This window comes from Notamacropus eugenii, chromosome 2 (assembly GCF_028372415.1).
Source record: "Notamacropus eugenii isolate mMacEug1 chromosome 2, mMacEug1.pri_v2, whole genome shotgun sequence".
Taxonomy (NCBI): domain Eukaryota; kingdom Metazoa; phylum Chordata; class Mammalia; order Diprotodontia; family Macropodidae; genus Notamacropus; species Notamacropus eugenii.
In genome coordinates this window covers 221,373,040-221,390,593 of record NC_092873.1, presented here as the reverse complement: position 1 = coordinate 221,390,593, position 17,554 = coordinate 221,373,040, and the positions used below count along the sequence as shown (strand labels likewise).

Genomic DNA, 17,554 nt, shown 5'->3' with positions numbered 1-17,554 from the left:
CTGATAAACTCAAAGGCTTTATTACTCAAGTCATAAAACAACTAGTTTTCATTTTCAGGAAAGTTGTAACTCAGAATAAGCCTATTTATCTTTTTTAAAATCCAAATTTACATGCAAAATGGTCAGTCATGAAACATTTATGAATGTCTGAATACTTTTAAGTAGTTAACATACAACAGTTTGATCTCACCAAGACTAGATAATTCAAGTCTTTCCTTAAGCTTGTTTCTAAAAAAGTTGGAGAAAAACACCTTTTAAAATATATTTTAGGTATGCTTTATGCTTTTGTATAGTGCTTATACCAACATTTGCAATTGTTTTCCTTTGTGTGAGATTCTTTGATTTACTTAGGTGGTCTTCCCCTTAGTTAAAGAATATGTATAACTTAATTTTTCGTATCATATTCTAGCATATGTTCTGGGTTGTTTTTTTTATCAATTTTAAATCTTGGTTTAAATTTACTAGAGAAAATAAATTCTCACAGTTACTTGCTTTTCTTCTGAGCTCTACCTTTTCATTTTTCCCAGTGCCATCAATCAGGCCTTTTCAGTTTCCCTTTACCCATTAAGTATGCTGAATATGTAGGCTGCACCCTCCCCAAAGGCATCCTTGTGACCCCGGGAAACACCTGCTCACATCTGTGGATTCATTGAGGGAAACACCAACCACAGGGAGAAAGCAAAGCTTCCGGAGCTCCTGATGTTCCCTGAAGCTGGCCAAGAAGTCCAAGGCTGTTTGTTTCCTACAGGCCCTCAGAATCCTGGATAAAGTGTTCCCCCTTTGCTCTTTGCCAGGCCGACAGGTTGTGCCTTCCTACGCTGGCTGCCCTTTGCTCATTAACGCGGTTCGTTCCGCCCTCTCCCTAAGTTAGGGTCAATATTTACCAGTTCCTGCTACTTGCGAATATTTATATGGAACTTGATTGCAGAGTGCTTACCTTAGGTACTGTCTGGCCTCTGGCTAGTCACGTAGCCTCTCTGTGCCTCAGTTTCCTTGCCTGTAAAGTAGGAATAATAATAGTGCCTCTCTCACTGGATCATTTGAGATAACATATGTGAAACACTGCGAACTTTAAGACACATGTGAATACTATCATTATTGTTATTATCATTCCTATTTAAACATCCCCTTGAGGCCTGGATCTCTTTGTTCAAACAAAAGGGGAGAGGAAAAGGAGGCAAGTGTAGATCAGCAGAGACAGCTATGGACCACATGGAATATTCTGTATTCTGGGGAGCACATAAAAGACATTTGTAACTGAGGATACTTTACAGTGTTTCCCAGGTTTCAGTTGCTTTGCCTACCTAAAAACCTCAGATCTTTTCCATAAGCTTTGCTACCAAAACAGATTTCCTTCCACCCTGTCCTTAGGCAATTGACTTTTTAACCTAAATTTGCAATTATCCCTATGGAGTTTCATTTTATTTTTGTCACTTACATGAATTCTCTGTAATTGTTTTGAATCTCGATTCTGTCATCTGTGATACTAGCTATCCAAGCTTTGTGTCATCTGTTAGTCTGATAGACATCATATACAGTACACATGTGAATCTGATGTATCTGTCTATGTAGGTGTGCATAGATACATACACCTTTTTCCAACTCATTGATAAAAATACTGAATTGCGTAGATCCAAGATTGTTCAATGATAACTTTAGATACTGGTAATTTATACTCTCAGTGGCCTCTTACTAATCATTTTCCAAAAGTCTCAGAGCAATTGTAAGCTATTAAAGTTTAAAATTGCAACTTAGATTTTTACGACTCTCTGTATAAGGAAAGCTTTTGTTTTTTTTAAGACATTAAGTTTACCAAATTTTTATGTTAATCATAAAGTTCATTTTTATGTCTTACTACTTAATAATTATTTTGATTATATATCCCATATAAATTTTACCTATATGTAAAATTTTATGCTGCATTATAAGCTTTTTTTTTCACTTAGAAAGTTATAAGGAATGACCAAAAAATTCCTTTTTGAAATCAGTGTAACACTTGATCTTTAATGGAAGATATTTATGTCCACAGCAATGAGTAAATGAAAAGACATTCATTAAGTACTTTACATGTGCAAAGCCTTGTGAATAAAAATAGAATAGCATAAGACAATGCCTGCTGTCAGTGAACTCACTTTCTAATGGGGGAAATCGCACACATAGCAGTTTTCAGCAGCAAGTCTAATGGAACAGTTCTATGGTTCTTACAGTATACAGAGGTAAATGCAGATGGTGATGCATCTTGGATGTCATTTTTACTGCTATCTCTTTCTGACTTTGAGCCATTTATAAGACCAAAGACCTTGGTATCTAGAACCCTCTTCTTTGTGATGGCTGAGTGATTGGTACTGCCATCCCTGCAGAAACAATTGCCAAGCTGCATCTTCACAAGGGATAATAGCTTCAAGAACTGGATGGACTGAGCTGGGAGTAGGACTGGTGATCTGTGGGGCACTAGCATTCCCTAAAATCTTGGGCTTACTTGACCATCATGGTTAATGGTTGGTATTAAGGAAGTTGAACCCTTTCTTCTCAGGAATTGCTCCCCTCAATAACAGCTATAGGGATCAGGCTAATAGCAGCAGGCCTGGTGGTCTGGGAGCCCCTGCTGTTCCCAGGGTTCTTGTGTTCAGAGTCCAAGCTGTCTCCACCACAATCCGATAAGAGGTGGTGGTCTAAGTGGTGGTAGTGGTTTGACTGGTGTAGTACATGCCACTTCCTGTGTTTCCCACAGGGTAGCTTGCTGCTTCAACTAGTCTGTCTCATCTGCCAAAAACCAAAAGTTAAATTGAAACTATAGTTGAATTACCTAGGAAACAGATTGCTTTGGGAAGTTTGGTAAATGGAAACTTTAGGAATGACCATTGTCCTACTATATATGGCCAGCCTCAGACCAGACCAGCACAGAAAATGTTTCACATCCCATCCAGCCCTTCATTTCTGATCGTCTTGAAATCTGCCCTGCCACACCCTCCCCCCACACTTACCACCTTTTTTCTTGAAACAGTAATCAAATCAATACTACCATTGCTTCTGGTAAAGTCATGTCAGTCTGCTCTCTATCCCTGTGACTTCCCAGAACAAAATACCCTTGCCCTCTATGTTTTGTCTCTCCTATCCGAATGTGTGCTTCTTGAAGACTGGGACAGTGTTTTCTGGATTTCCAGTGTTTGACATGTAGTCAGTGTTGAAATAAACGCTTTGCTTTCCTTGTAGTATTCCTCAGTTTGTTTACTTGAATGCCAGGATAAAAACACCAGACTTTCTATTCCTGTGATACGTTTCATCATGCTCCGTGATTCTCCTTGCCTTTCCTGCCTCTCCCCAATTAATAGATGGAATCTTGGTGAAAAGAGCTAGAAGAGCAAATACTAATTCAGTATAGGCTTGGGGGAAGCAGGTAGTCGGGTCAGAGATTGATGACTGAAGATAAAGCGAGGCACATGGAAGACTCGAGGTTGGGGGTTCTTGTTGAAACCATCAGAAGATTTTCCCGTTGCCCTCTCACTGTCTCAGAGTTTCTCATGCAAATTTGGAATTGACTTCTCCGAAGACATTTTTGAATGAGAACTTAGCTCAACAAACTTGGAAACTTCAGTTCAGATTCAGAAATGACCTATTTTTATAGCCCTCTTCATCATCGTCTCTCCATTGCTTCCCTTATCACTATCATCACTAATGTCCACACTTAGTGAGTGCTTATCTAGGTGCATTACACCATAAAGGACAGTGATTCCATAGAGTACGAAGAAGTCTTCAAGAAGAAAACAATACCCTTGAAAGGAAAAGCTACTCCTTTTTTTCCCCAACCATATTGATTTATCTAAAATACAGTGTGGTAAAATGGGAAAAACAGTACTAGTATTAATGCTGGAAGGTGAGTTCAAGGTGCAAGTTCTATATTTTATGCAACCCTGAACAGCTTGCTTAACCATTTTCTGCCTGTTTTCTCATGTGTAAAGTGAAGAATGAAGGTAATTTTTACCTTTTTATTACCTACTTCTTTGAATTGTTGTGATGAAAGCTATAGGTAAGTTATTAATCTCTATGTAAGTGTACATTATTTTCAACTATGGCCTAGTATTGCACTAGAGACCATAAATTTCTACTGCTATTTATCATTATCAGAAAGCATGTGCTAAATGACTCCTGATTACTTAAGGCATCAACTACTACCTGCCCAGCCACCTAAATGGTTCTTCTTCTGGTACCATGCCTGAAGCTGCCGCCATTAAATCATCCTCTAGCAGTTTTCTGAAGATGCATAAATTAACTGCTAACACATTTTATTCTCAGTCAGTCAGTAAGAATTTACTAAGCAACTACTGTGTGCCAGGTGCTGAGAATTCAAAGGAAAATATAAATTTACAATATATATAAATACGACTCAGTGAATAGAGTGCTGAGCCTAGGGTCAGGAAGACCTGAATTCAAAATCAGCCTCAGACACGTCCTTGCTGTGTGATCCTGCGCAAGTCACTTAACCTTTTATTTGCCTTATAATCCACTGGAGTAGGAAATAGCAGATCACTCCAGCATCATTTCGAAGAAAACCCTATGGACAGTATGGTCCACAGGGTCACAAAGAACTGGACTTGACAGTGTGACTAAACAGCAGTGTACATAAAAGAGTAATATGCAAGGGAAATTTACATGAGAGAGTGGCCCTAGTAGCCAGGGATCCTGGATAGATTTGTGAGGAAGATGGTACTTGAGAAGAGTTTTGAAGGAAGTGCAGGATCCTAAAAGGCTGAAGTCAGGAGCAAGTACATTCTAGTTTGTCTCCAGTGCAATGGCATGGAGATGAGAGATGGGGTATTGAATGTGAGAAACAGCTAGTTCCAGCAAGATCAGTTTTAATGGACCATAGAATAATGTTCAGTTGGGTGGGAAAGGTAGGTAAAGGGTTTTTTATTTGTTTGATGGAGGTTTTTTGGAGATAATTGGGGTTAAGTGACTTGTCCAGGGCAACACAGCTAATTAGGGTCTGAGGTCGTATTTGAACTCAGGTCCTCCTGACTCCAGGACCAGTTGCTAAATCTACTGCACCACCTAGCTGCCCCTGTGCAAGGTGTTAAAAGCCATACAGCCATACAGAAGAGTTTATATTTGATCTTGAATGCAAGGGGGAGTTCAAAGAGTTTAATGAATAGTGGAATGGAATGGTCAGACCTGCCCTTTAGGAAATCACTTTGGTTGCAGTTATGTGGAGAATGCATTGGAGAATGAGGTTACAGCAAGCATTTTAAACTTTAAAGGTTGAACTTCAACCTTCTGTTATAGGTTACAACATAGGTTACTCCTCTCCAAGTATGGTAATGGAGTTTTCAATTGTTTTAAAAGAGTAGTTGGCCTTTTATTTCATTAGCTGAATGTGAATATTTTTTTTTAATGAGATATTGTACTTAAAACAGGGACACTAATTAGAAGGCTATTGGGAAGAGATGATAAGGGCCTGAATTCACTTGGTGGTCACATGAGAAAAGAGACGGGAACAAATGCCAAAAGATGTTATAGAGGTAAAAACATTAAGACTTGGCAGCTGATTGAATATGTGGAGTGAGGCAGAATGAAAAATCAAAAATAAAGCTGAGGTTGCAAATCTAAGTAATCGAAAGGATGATTATACCCTCACCAGAGACAGAGAAGATTAAAAGAGAGGTGGGCTTGGGGGTGAGGGTAGATAATGAATTCTCTTTTGGACATGTTTGAATTTAAAATGTCTGCAGTACAATGAGGAGTATCCAGTAAGCAGTTGGAGATGCCTGACTAGAGTACAAGAGAAAGCCTAGGGCTGTCCATATAGATTACAAAGTCATCTGCATAGAAATAACAAAACTCGTAGAATAATTCATTAACTAACTTAAATACAAATAGAAAAAGCATTTAACAAGCTCCTACTGTATGTAAAACATTCTGGTAGATGCTTCGGGAAATAGAGATTTTTAGATAAACCCTCTGCTTACTGTGTAGTTAAGGGATAATACATGAATACAGGTGGTGATAAAATCCAATTTTAAATCTGTTAGAAAATTATTTAAGAGTCTGCTACGTGAAGTTTGAGAATAAAGTCCTTACTTATCAAGAGGAATAGGAGCAGCGTCTTGGAGGGATTGGCCATTAAAGTGAGTTTTAAAGCTTGGGAAAGGAATCATTAGGCAAGGCAAGGCAAGGCCAGGGGGTGAAGGCATTCTAGGCTGGGAAGAAGCCTTCTAACAAAGCAGAGGTAAAGCACCATGAATAGCAGAAAAGCAGAGAATGGTCTGGGTTAACTGGAATCTGCATGGAGGGAATCAGACTAGAAAAACTGAGGCTATGGAGCACCTGAAATGTTAGGCAAAGGAATCCGTACTTTATTAGAGAAGAAACTATAGAGAGCAGAGGAGAAGTATCATGCTGATCAGTTCTTCTTATTGATCTATTGTGTTGTTAGCCAGCAGAAAGGATTCTATGGGAATGAGGCTAATTATTAACCAGTCTACCAGTTTAACCATTTAATTCAACAAATATTGATCAATGCCTAGTATATGAAAGGTATTCTGGGCACTTGGGGATGCAAAGACCCACCCCACCCCCCACAAAACAGTCTCTGCCTCCGAGGAATTTATGTTTGTACCGTTCTTGTAGGAGACGGATTGAGGAGAGGGGATTGTAGTTCTGTGAAAAGAGCACTGGCTACTTAAAGGAATGCATTCAAATCCTCCCTTTGATGTTTATTCCTTGGAGGAACTTGCACAGTCTACCCACTTGCACAGGGGATATGAAAGGGAGGTGATGGAGAATATAGAGTTATGGATAAATGGGATTATAAAGCTGGATGACCTGGAGAATCAAAGTAGTGTCAACATAAATAAGGAAGCTTGAAGGAGGGGGTGGGTTTTGTAGGAAAGATAACAGGTTCTATTTTGAACAAGTTGAATTTGAGATACCTACAGCACATACAGTGGAAGAAATCATGCATGAAGTTGATGGTGCATTAATTATTACTAGATATCAGGAAAGAAACTGGAAGTAGTTATATAGATTTTAGGGAGCCATCTTTGTAAAGATGATACTTTGATCATTCAGCAAACATTTATTTTTGGCTACATTCCAGACACTGTGCTTTAATCTGTAGAAACTGAGGAGATCCCCAAGAGACCAGATGTGAGAAGAAAAGAGGGTCCAGGAAAAAGTCATAGGAAAAATCCACACCAAGGGGCAAGAAATAGGTCATCTGCCAGCAAAGCAGCAGTAAGAAAGAAGACTCAGGAGAGAGTATCGTGTAAGTCTTGGAAGGAGAAATTTTTTAAAGAAAGGGTAGTCAACAGTATCAAAAGCCACAGAGGTCAAGAAGGATGAGGAATGAGAAAAGATCCTTGGATTAAGAAATTAAGCTATCATTGTAATGAAAAGAGTACTTGCAATTGAAAAGTAGAGTCTGAAGTCTGGTTACAAGGGAGCAGGAAGTGATTGAGTAGTCTGGAAGTAGAGGCATCCATTAAAGATGATTCTTCCTAGTAAGCAGCCTCTGAAAAGTAAAAGAGCCTAAAGGTAAAATTTCAGTGGGAGGAAAGAATCAAGGAAAGAGTTTTTAAGGATGGAGTAGACCTAAGCATGTTTTGTAAGCAGGTGAAAAGAGCAAGTAGTTAAGGAGAAAATAAAAATAAAAGAGAGAGAATGACTGATTGGACCACTCTTGGAGGAGATGAAAATGGATGGGCATCCAGGGTTTAGGCACTCAGGTTAACCTTTGCAAGAAAGGGTACCTTTTTTCTCAAAGATAAGAGTGAAAGAGGAAAATATGAATAAAGATATAGATGAATATGCCTGTTGACTGGGAATTGAATAGATTAAGTACAATTTACAAATTTATAAATAATGAATTTAATAAAATTTAGAAACCTGAGAAGAGTTGTATAAACTGACACAAAAAGAAATAAGCAACACCATAGGAACAATACACAAAACTATAATTGTAAATCACAAGGCTAAAAAGAAGCTGAACCCTGAGTTACTGTAATGACAAAACTTGGTTCCAAAGAAAAAAATAACAAAACACACCTACCTCTTGTTGAGGTAGAGACTCTAGGGACAGAATATTATTGTCAGAGTCAGCCATTGTTGTTTTAGTTAACTGTTTTTCTTTGTTAGGAGGAAGGATTCACTTCTGGGCAAGAGGATGGGAGTACCATATCCAGAAATGACTGTGATATAAAAACAAAAGGCATCAGTACAACTTTGCTTTGAAAGTAGAGCAGTACTGAAATATGGAGTAGAGAGCATGAAGAAACAGAGCTCATTCTGTGTATGGATTTTTTTAGTGGTGTTGGTTCGTTTTTTGTTTGTTTTTTAGTAAAGTAGATGAGGAAATTTGCTGACAGAATCAGGTGAAGACAGAAGTGCTCAGGAGTTAAGAAAGATATTGCTGCAACCACTGAAGAGTGGGATAGTCCATTAAAGGTAGAGTAAGATTTTCTTGATATGAATTTGTTGTGGACCTAGTTGGCACTGGTGTGTGACTTCCTCCACCAGCATTCAGTAGGTCAGATGTAGAAGCAAAGAAGATATATAGTGTCAGTGATGCAACGCTGAGGATTGGCAGGACAGTTACAGAATTGCTGGTGCCAGGAATGCTGTATGAGACCCAAAACAGGCCAACAATAAACCTTTGCTTGTATTTCCAGGGTTTCTGTTGACTTGGGCACTATGAGAATCTTTAAATTATGCCTGGGAAAAAGCCCTATTCATTCAGTTGGGAGAAAGAGCTGTAAGTAACAGTAGGATGGATGGGAAAAAAGGACTTGAGGGTTTGGGTAGAAGGAGGCCTAAAAGCTGTGGTTTTTCTATCACCTGTGACCTTGAGAAAGGAAACTCCAAACACCTGTCACACTTTAAACCATGCTACCCACATGCCACACACAGATGTCTGAAGAATGGAAGAGACAGTCAGGGATTACAAGTGAAGGAATAAGAAATCAAGATAACTGTGAATGTCCTCCAAGAATTGGTGATAGGCTTTCTGCTGTCTGTTTCCCTTTCACTTAGTGAGTGCATCTTATACATTCAGTGGCTTCATTTAATACCAATTTGCAGATAATTCAGCAATAAGTAGCTCTTTCACTAGCAGATTGATGGTAGCAAGAATCATCTCCCTCCAAAGTCATTTTTATTCTACAGTGCCCATCATCTAAACCCTATGAGGGACTTTGTTTCTCGAATCGAATCTGTTGCTTTAAATTCCTGGTCATTAACTAGCTAAGATCTTGGTCCCCGCATCTTCTTTTATATCACAATTCATATTTCTTAAGACAGTAAAACAATTTTTCAGGATGCTTCTTTCTGTTTCTCATCATTTCCCCACCCAAAAACATTCCTTTGTTGAAGCTATCATGGACTTACATTCTACCTGAATAGGCCTCAGGAATTTAACAAGCAAAATATTTAGCTCACCTATATTTGAGTCTGTTTTGCTCAACACTCGAAAAATCCTATCTCTTTGTCAGCCCATTGTTTCTCCTGCCATTCTGCTATTCTCCAGAAACCTTTCCAAATTAACTACTTAGCTCTAGTCACTCATTGTTTCTTTCTTCTCGAAATGTAGCATTTATATATGTCACATATATAAATATACATATTTAAAATTACCTGCCCCTTGTATTTCTGTGTTTCCCTGCTTCTGTTATTTGTATTTACTGATATTTTATTTCTGTTTCTGCCTCCTGTGTCTACCATTAGATCTCAGTGGTATAATGGGAAATGACTCTGAACTTAAAAAACCTAAATTTAAGTTATAGTTCTGCTGCTTACTATCCGTATGATCTCAAACTGGAAACTTAGCCTCTGACCTCAGTTTCCTCAGCTTTAAAATCTTTGGGTTAGACTCTGAAGCTATGACTTAATAATCTCCTTGAGGATATAGATTATCTTCAGTTTCCCTTAAAAAGACAAGAGACAATTCAGTGTTCTCTACCCACTGGGCATTCATTGTTAATGGATTTACTAACCACTCTTTCTGAAAACTTATGGGGGTAGAGCCAAAATGGGCAGAGTATATGCAGGAATTCACCTGAACTCTCCCAAATTCCCTTTCAAATAGCTTTAAAATAACCCCTCAAATCAAATTCTGGAGTGGCCAAACCAAAAAAAAAAAAACAAAAAACAGTTTTCAGTGAAACAATTTTCCAGCCCAAGACAACTTAGGAGGTTGGCAAGAAAAGTCTGTCTCACTGGGTTGGTGGTCAGGCCTGGAATGCAATGCAACTCAGACCATGCCCAGACAAACCTGTACCAGGTCCTGGAGGAGGCTATATCAGCTACAGCATCAGCTTCAGGAGCTTTCAGCCCATGGATAATATGGGGATCAGACAGCTGGTCAAAAGGGGATTATAGGGGGACCTTTGCTGACACTGGGTACAGGACCCATTGCACTGCCCATGCACAATTCTGGGTCACTGTCACAGGTTGGAGAAGAGCACTGGCATAACTAGTCCTTGTGGTCACAGGGGAGCAAGGCTGTTGTCATAGTTTAAGGGCAAAGAAGAATGATCGTGGTTTCTCATGGACCAGAGCACAGGCTAGGAGAAGAGGGACCACGCCTCTTCTTAGACCATACTATCTTGGAAGAATGGAACACCTCCAGAATTAGCTCTGAAAACAGCAGCACAAAAAACCAGAAGCATGGGACAATGTCCCCTCCACCCAGGGAGCAGAGCCCAATTTTAACTTAAAGTTAAAAGTCAAGAAATAGACTAGAAAAGTGAGCAAACAACAACAAAAGAGAACCTGACCATAGAAAGTTACTGTGGTGATGGAGAAGATCTAGACATAAACTCAAAAGAAAACAAAGTCAAAACAGCTCCATGCAAAGCCTCAAAGAAAAAATAAGTGAAATTGGATACAAGCCCAAAAAGAATTTCTGGAGGAGCTCAAAAAGGATTTTAAAAATCAGGTAAGAGAGATAGAGGAAAAAGTTGGGGAGAAAAATGAGAGTGATACAAGAAAGTTATGAAAAGAGTCCACAGCTTGGTAAAAAGGGACATTTAAAAAATGAAGAAAATAAACACCTTAAAAAACATAATTGGCAAAATGGCACTGAAGAGAGGAGTGCTTTAAAAAGCAGAATTGGCCAAATGCAAAAGAAGGTACAAAAGCTCACTGAAGAAAATAATTCCTTAAAAATTAGAATTGGGCAAGTAGAAACTAGTGATTCCATGAGATATCAAGAAACAATAAAACAAAATCAAAAGAATGGAAAAAAATAGGAGAAAATGTGAAGTATCTCATCAGAAAAACAACTGACCTGGAAAAGAGACCAAAGAGAGATAATTTAAGAATTATTGGACTACCTGAAAGTCATTCATCGCAAAATTAGCCTGCATATCATATTTCAAGAAATTCTGAAGGAAAACTGTCCTGATATGCTAGAGCCAAAGAGTAAAATAGAAATTGAAAAAATCTACCAACTATTTTCTGAAAGTGATCCCAAGTTGAAAACTTCCAGGAATATTATGCCAGATTCCAGTAGAAAATATCATAAGTAGCCAGAAAGACACAATTCAAATATCATGGAGCCACAGTCAAGATAACACACAATTTAGTGGTTTCTACATTAAAAGATTAGAGTGCTTGGAATATGATATTCTGGAAGAGAGAGGAGCCAAGAATCACCTACCTAGCAAAACTGAGTATAATCCTTCAGGGAAAAACATGGATATTCAATGAAATAGATGGCTTTGAAGCATTCCTACTAGGTACCTTCATCTATATCCAGTTCCTATCTGCCTGTTGGGGGAGAGGAAAGACGGAAAGAGAAAGTGAGAGAGAAAGAGAGACAGAGACAGAGAGAGAATCTGAGATAGATAGATGATTAGATAGATAGATAGATAGATAGATAGATAGATAGATAGATAGAGGATATATTTGTGTGTGTATATATGTAAATATATATATATTAATTCAGTAGAAGATGCAAAGTCTTGATCCAGTAAAAAGGAAGCATCTAGAGATAAATTCAAGAAAGGTAGACAGTATCAATAAGTGATCAGAATATTCAGAAAATCTTGAAATGTATGGCTTGTGAATATAGCCTTAATAAATCACTGTCTTAATATGAAATGGGTGAAACTATCATCTAATTGTGAAAAAGATAAGAAAATCATAGAATTTGAGAGTCAAAAGGAACCTCAGATGTCATCTAGGCCAAACTGTACACAAAAGGAAACTCTAATACAAAACAATGGTCATTTACCCTCTACTTGAAGAAAACCCTCCATGTTGGGAGACCCCATCATATTTGAACCATTCCACTTTTGAACATCTCTAATTGTTAGGATGTTTTTCCCAGCTCACAAAGACTCAAATGGATCTTTCATCTCATCAATTTAGTAGTTCACTCCAGTGATGCAGATCTCAAACCATCTATGCCTACTTATCCTGTCCATATCTTCTAAAAAGTCACCATAAGACAGTCACCCAATGTGCTAGAGATCTCCCCTCCCTTAATTCTGACATCACTAAAATATCCAAGGAGCTCTACCTGTCCACCTGTTATCCCTCACTCTCACCATGTAAATATCTCATCTTTTTCTTTCATATAGTTCTTCCATAATATGTTTTGTTCCTGTTACTCAAGATTCCTCCTTGCTTATATGTTTTAAACTACTATCACCTGCCATTCATCTTTCCATTGCTGTCTGAGTGGCACTCATCTTTAGCTCTTTCTAGGCAATGATATTTCAGATCTTCCTGCCATATGGCAATACCAGTAAAAATGTTTGTATTGAAAAATGGAAAAACTTGGAGTCAGTGAAAGTGCTTTGAAATTTCCCAAAAGCAATCCAACTTGCTCTCCTCTTTGTTTTCAACTCTGGACTCAGCTCAGTGTCCTTCTATATTGCCTGATCCAAATATACAAACTATTGAACAAGCTATAGAATACATCCATGTAAAAGCATGTTGAAATCTAGGCAAAAGACATTCTTCAGATATTTGGTCTTTCCCGAGTGGATGAACAGGTGAAACTCCTTTGAGTGATTACAGATCTCTTCAAGAAGATTCTGTATTGTCTTTGACTTGTCACAATCAAAACCAAAAGGAGCAACTGGAGGACCTCACCATCCACAACAGGAAGTTGTTCTTGTTAACCTGAACTCTGTTGGATCTCCTCCATGACAGTGGCAAATACTTTTGGCAAGCCTCTACGTCATTATTTTAGGCTTCACTTGTTGTTTGTTATTAGGGGTTTATTAAAGAGAGTTTCTTCTCTTATTATATCACCAGGAATATTGAATGATTTTGATGTGTGAATAGGAGACACCTTATTTTAAAAGAGCCTGCAGTGCACCATTCTGTCTATTGAGTAAATTTGTGTGTTTTTCATAATCAGTATAATCAGTTATTACTGATTCTCTATACCTTTCAGTGAATCGTGAGATGTAAAGGAGATGAGAAAGACATTGTCCATTGTTGAATATCATTTTCAAAAGCCTTCTCACTCAACAATAAAAGAGAGTTTCAAAGAAATATGAGAAATGAATAAAGTGAACAAAACCTACAGAAAAATTTATGTGACAAAATTGAAGAAAAACACAGCAATTTTGTAAGACTTAAGAACTCTGATCAACTCAATAATCAAACTTTATTCTATGAGACCAATGATAAAGAATTTTGCTTATCTCCTGACAGAGAGATGATGGACTAAATATGCAGAATGGGATTTTTTGGAAATTAAATGGCCAATATTTTTGTTTTGACTTGTATGTTTTGTTTGACTATATAATTTGTTACAAGGTTTTTTTGTTCTTTTTTGTTGGGAGAGGGAGTGGCTCACAGGCAAGCTGGGCTAAGAGGAAGAAAAAAATAAATGCTTAATAATCAGAAAAAATAAAATTTGAATTTTCAAAAGCCTGCTTGTTCCCCATGGTGACTTCAGTACAACAGTGAGAAATGGTGAACATGGGAAGAATGGTTTAAGAAAAACAACAGAACAGAGCCAAAGATTTTTTTGCGGGGGGACACCAAGCCCAAATTAGCCTCTTTTCAGTTTCCACCCATTGCTCCTTTAGGACCAAACAGAACAAGTCTTCATTTCTTCTCCACACTGAAAGTCAATCAGATATTTGAAGACACCTATCACATAAATCCTGAGTACTCTCTTTTTCTCTTTTCCAATTTAAATATGTCCAGTTCTTTCAACTGAACTTTATATATAATGGACTCAAGGTCCTTCACCATCACAATTCCCCTACTCTAGACGTACCAACTTATCAATGTTCTTTTTAAACTGTGACACTCAGACCTCAACCCCTAGTACTCTAGGCAAGATCTTACAAGGGCAAAGTACAATGGGACCATCACCTCCATATTCCTGGAATACTCAGAATCCCCCTATTATTTCCTCCCCTCCCCACAAGATCACTTTAATATTTTTGGATGCCACAACACACTGCTGACTGGTTGAGCATAGGGCCAGGTATAGAATCCTGGGGCATTCCACTGGAAATGTCTTGGCCATAATGACATTGAACCATTAACAACTATTTTCAATCTAGCCTTCCAAGTAGTCTGAATCCATCTAATTGTATTACTAGTCCATATCTCTCCATCTTCTCCACAAGAATAACATGAAATACTTTATCAAAAGCTTTGCTAAAATCTGGGCAGCTGCATCCACAGCATTCCCTTCAATCTACTAGTTTAATAATCTTATCAAAAAAAGGAAATGAAAAGCTATTCTGGCATGATCTGTTTCTTGAATCTATCATGATGATCTTTGTAACCACTCCTTTCCTTTTTAGATATTTACCAACTATCTCTTTAATGATCTATCCTAAAATCATCTCAGGAATTAGTTAAGCTCAGTGGAATATAGTTTGCAGATTCTGTTTTCTTCTTTTTGTTTTTGTTTTGTTTTCTTTTTTGAAGATGGGAACATCATTTACCCTTCTCTGATTATGATGATTTATTAATATATATTGTATAACGTGTGTGTCTGTGTGTTTGTCTGTGTGTGTGTGTGTGTAGAGGAGGAGGAGGAGGACTTAGAAAGTAAGAATTTATTTTCATTGAAAAAAATGATGTAATCAAATTTTCTAACTTGTGTTCATTTAAATCATAATAATTAACTTGGTTGAAATCAAATCTACCAAGAATTCTTGAAGTACTTCAAGTGAGTGAATTGCTGTTTTAAGAATAGGTCCATTCTTACAAAAACCTCTCTGGTGCAGCTTTACTTGTTACTTGGGAGTTCATTTTCTCTGATTCTTCTAGAATTAAAAAATACAGAGAGACCAGATCAGAAACAATGAGCTTATTCAGGTTTTAACTTGACTCATTTTGCTCTATTAAAAAACAAACTGTCAACTGGGTCTAAAGAACATTTAGGAAAATCTTCTTGAAAGCGCCATCTGTAACTTCTACTTGCAGTATGAGCAGCAACAGGTTGGACAAATAAAGACACTTGATTCCTCAAGTCTGATTATAGTGAGAGTTTCTTGTGTCACTGGAGATGAGCCAAGACCAGTCAAATGAAGTTAATATGAAGGGTAAAGAGCAGATTCTTTTTCTTAAACTTAGAATATACTATCTTCACAAATTATGATTTTGGATTATATTTTATTCACAAAGAATTACTGTAAAAACAGTTCCATACACTAGGCCATGAAAACACAGAAGTTTTGGTTTACCTGATGTCTCAGAATTCTTTTCTTTTAAAAAGGAAGATGTTTCTGAATAAAAGTACATGCTCTTAATTTTCCCTCTTCTAAATCTGTTTTAACCCATTCTATAGAACCCTGCCAAATTGTCTCATAAATTTGTAGCTTAGCACTTTGATTTGTTCCAAACACTTTAGAAATATCTGTGAAGAATGTATATTTAGCCTACTGGCTTTATTGAGGCCTAGTTTCATTAAAATAATTATGATTCCCTGCAGCAGAAAAGGTGAAGGAGAGGCCCAGGAGTAAAAGGATTTCATCAGTGCTAATCATAAGATGGAAAAATGAGCCTTTAAATATAAAAGCACCCTTACAGTCAAAGTCCAGAGTTCAAATCAAGTTCAGAATAAATCCACAGATATCCCCTACAGCATTTTCAAGGTGACTGTTTGGCACAAAAGAACACATGAATTATAGATTGTAAGTTTAGAGAAAATCCTTATTATCTTATCAAGTCTTTTATCTTTATGAGAAGACTTTCCTTTGTAATGTCAGTGGTAATACTAATAAAATAGAAGTATTATCTAATCACACCAAAATCACTAATGAGGTAGATTCTCCCTTATCCAATGCTTACTATGTAGAATTTGCTTTGCTAATCATTGTACACAGACTTTTAGATCTAGAAGCATTCTTAAAAATTTGGTGCCAGAGAGGACAAGTAGTTAATCTCTTTAGTTAAAACACCTCCTTTTAAGGATGAGGAACTGAGACCTAAAAGGTTAATTTGCCTAATGTCACATAGCCACTGTCATAGATCCTTGATTTCTAGTTAAATGCTCTTTCTGCTATATGTTATCATTTTTATTAGTTTTGTGTCACAAAAAAAAAAAAAACCAACCTGTTGTTTGGACTTATATATTTTGCTAAGTGTCCTATTAATGAAATTTTTTTTTCTTACTTCTAGAATGATGATTCTCCAGTATCCTTACCTAAAAGGAGAGGAACAGATAGTTCATTGCCAGGTCCAGAGACTGTAAGTATTGCACAAATATTCACTTTCCAGGTTATCTACTGTCATTTGGCCTTGTTTTGGGGGATTTGGGTTTTGTTTTTTTAAGGGAAGTTATGAGACATTGTGGCATAGGAAGAGAGAGTTGGTCTTGGAAGTTGAAAGGCCTGACTTCAGGTCCTGCCTCTGATGCGTTCTAGATTTTGTGACTCTGGATAGGTCACTTAACCCCTCAGTGCCCCAGGTAGCTCTCTGGTATGCCTATCCCCAGGAGCCATGAGGAGCTTGTCAAGGAGGTAACTTTTCTTTATGAAAATTAATCTGATTTATTTCTTATGTGCATCTGCATGGTGAGCTCTGGAATTTATTGAGTTGGGAATGTAAGAAGGCTTGGAGTTTGGGGATCAATAAAGTGGGGAGCCATTATTCTAAAAGGACTCAAAGATGCAGAGAAGATGCCAGTCTCTCTTGGAAAGAGCTCCCTGCACTGATCAAATGGTTGATCTGGTCAGAAATATAACTGATTTGCAAATTTTACTATAGGTATTCATGGAAAAGAGAGATGCCGCCTAGTATAGTGAATAGAAGTGAGACCTTGTAGTCAGGAATGCCTCAGTGTAAGTCTTGCCCCAGGTAGCTCTCTAAGACTATAAGTGAGAGAGGAATTTCAGATCAATATAGGCAAGGTAGGGTTTTCACACTTAACAGTAATGAGATCACAGATCCAGGGGAAAAAAAAAACATAGAAGTAGGCATGATGATAATTAGATAAGGAAATAATTTGTGTGATCTTGATGGCACTTTCTTTTAAAAGTGGTAAAAAAGCAGATAAGAAAGAAAAAAGGGTAAATATCCTAAAAGGTAAATATTCATATGATTAGATGGACAGAAATAGTTCATTATCAAGTGC

General features: G+C 37.5%; 1 protein-coding gene across 10 annotated transcripts in view; it reads left to right on the top strand.

The window, feature by feature from the left end:
- AHI1 (Abelson helper integration site 1) overlaps positions 1 to 17,554 on the top strand; it is a 279,355-nt gene that overhangs the window by 180,503 nt on the left and 81,298 nt on the right. For 8 of the 10 annotated variants that reach the window (XM_072643419.1, XM_072643415.1, XM_072643414.1 and 5 more), the window contains one exon: positions 16,600 to 16,668. In XM_072643419.1, the coding sequence (XP_072499520.1) occupies positions 16,600 to 16,668 (69 nt within the window). Of the gene's footprint in view, positions 1 to 7,114; positions 7,262 to 16,599; positions 16,669 to 17,554 lie in introns of all 10 variants that reach the window. The other 2 variants (XR_011974556.1, XR_011974555.1) reach the window with 1 other exon arrangement.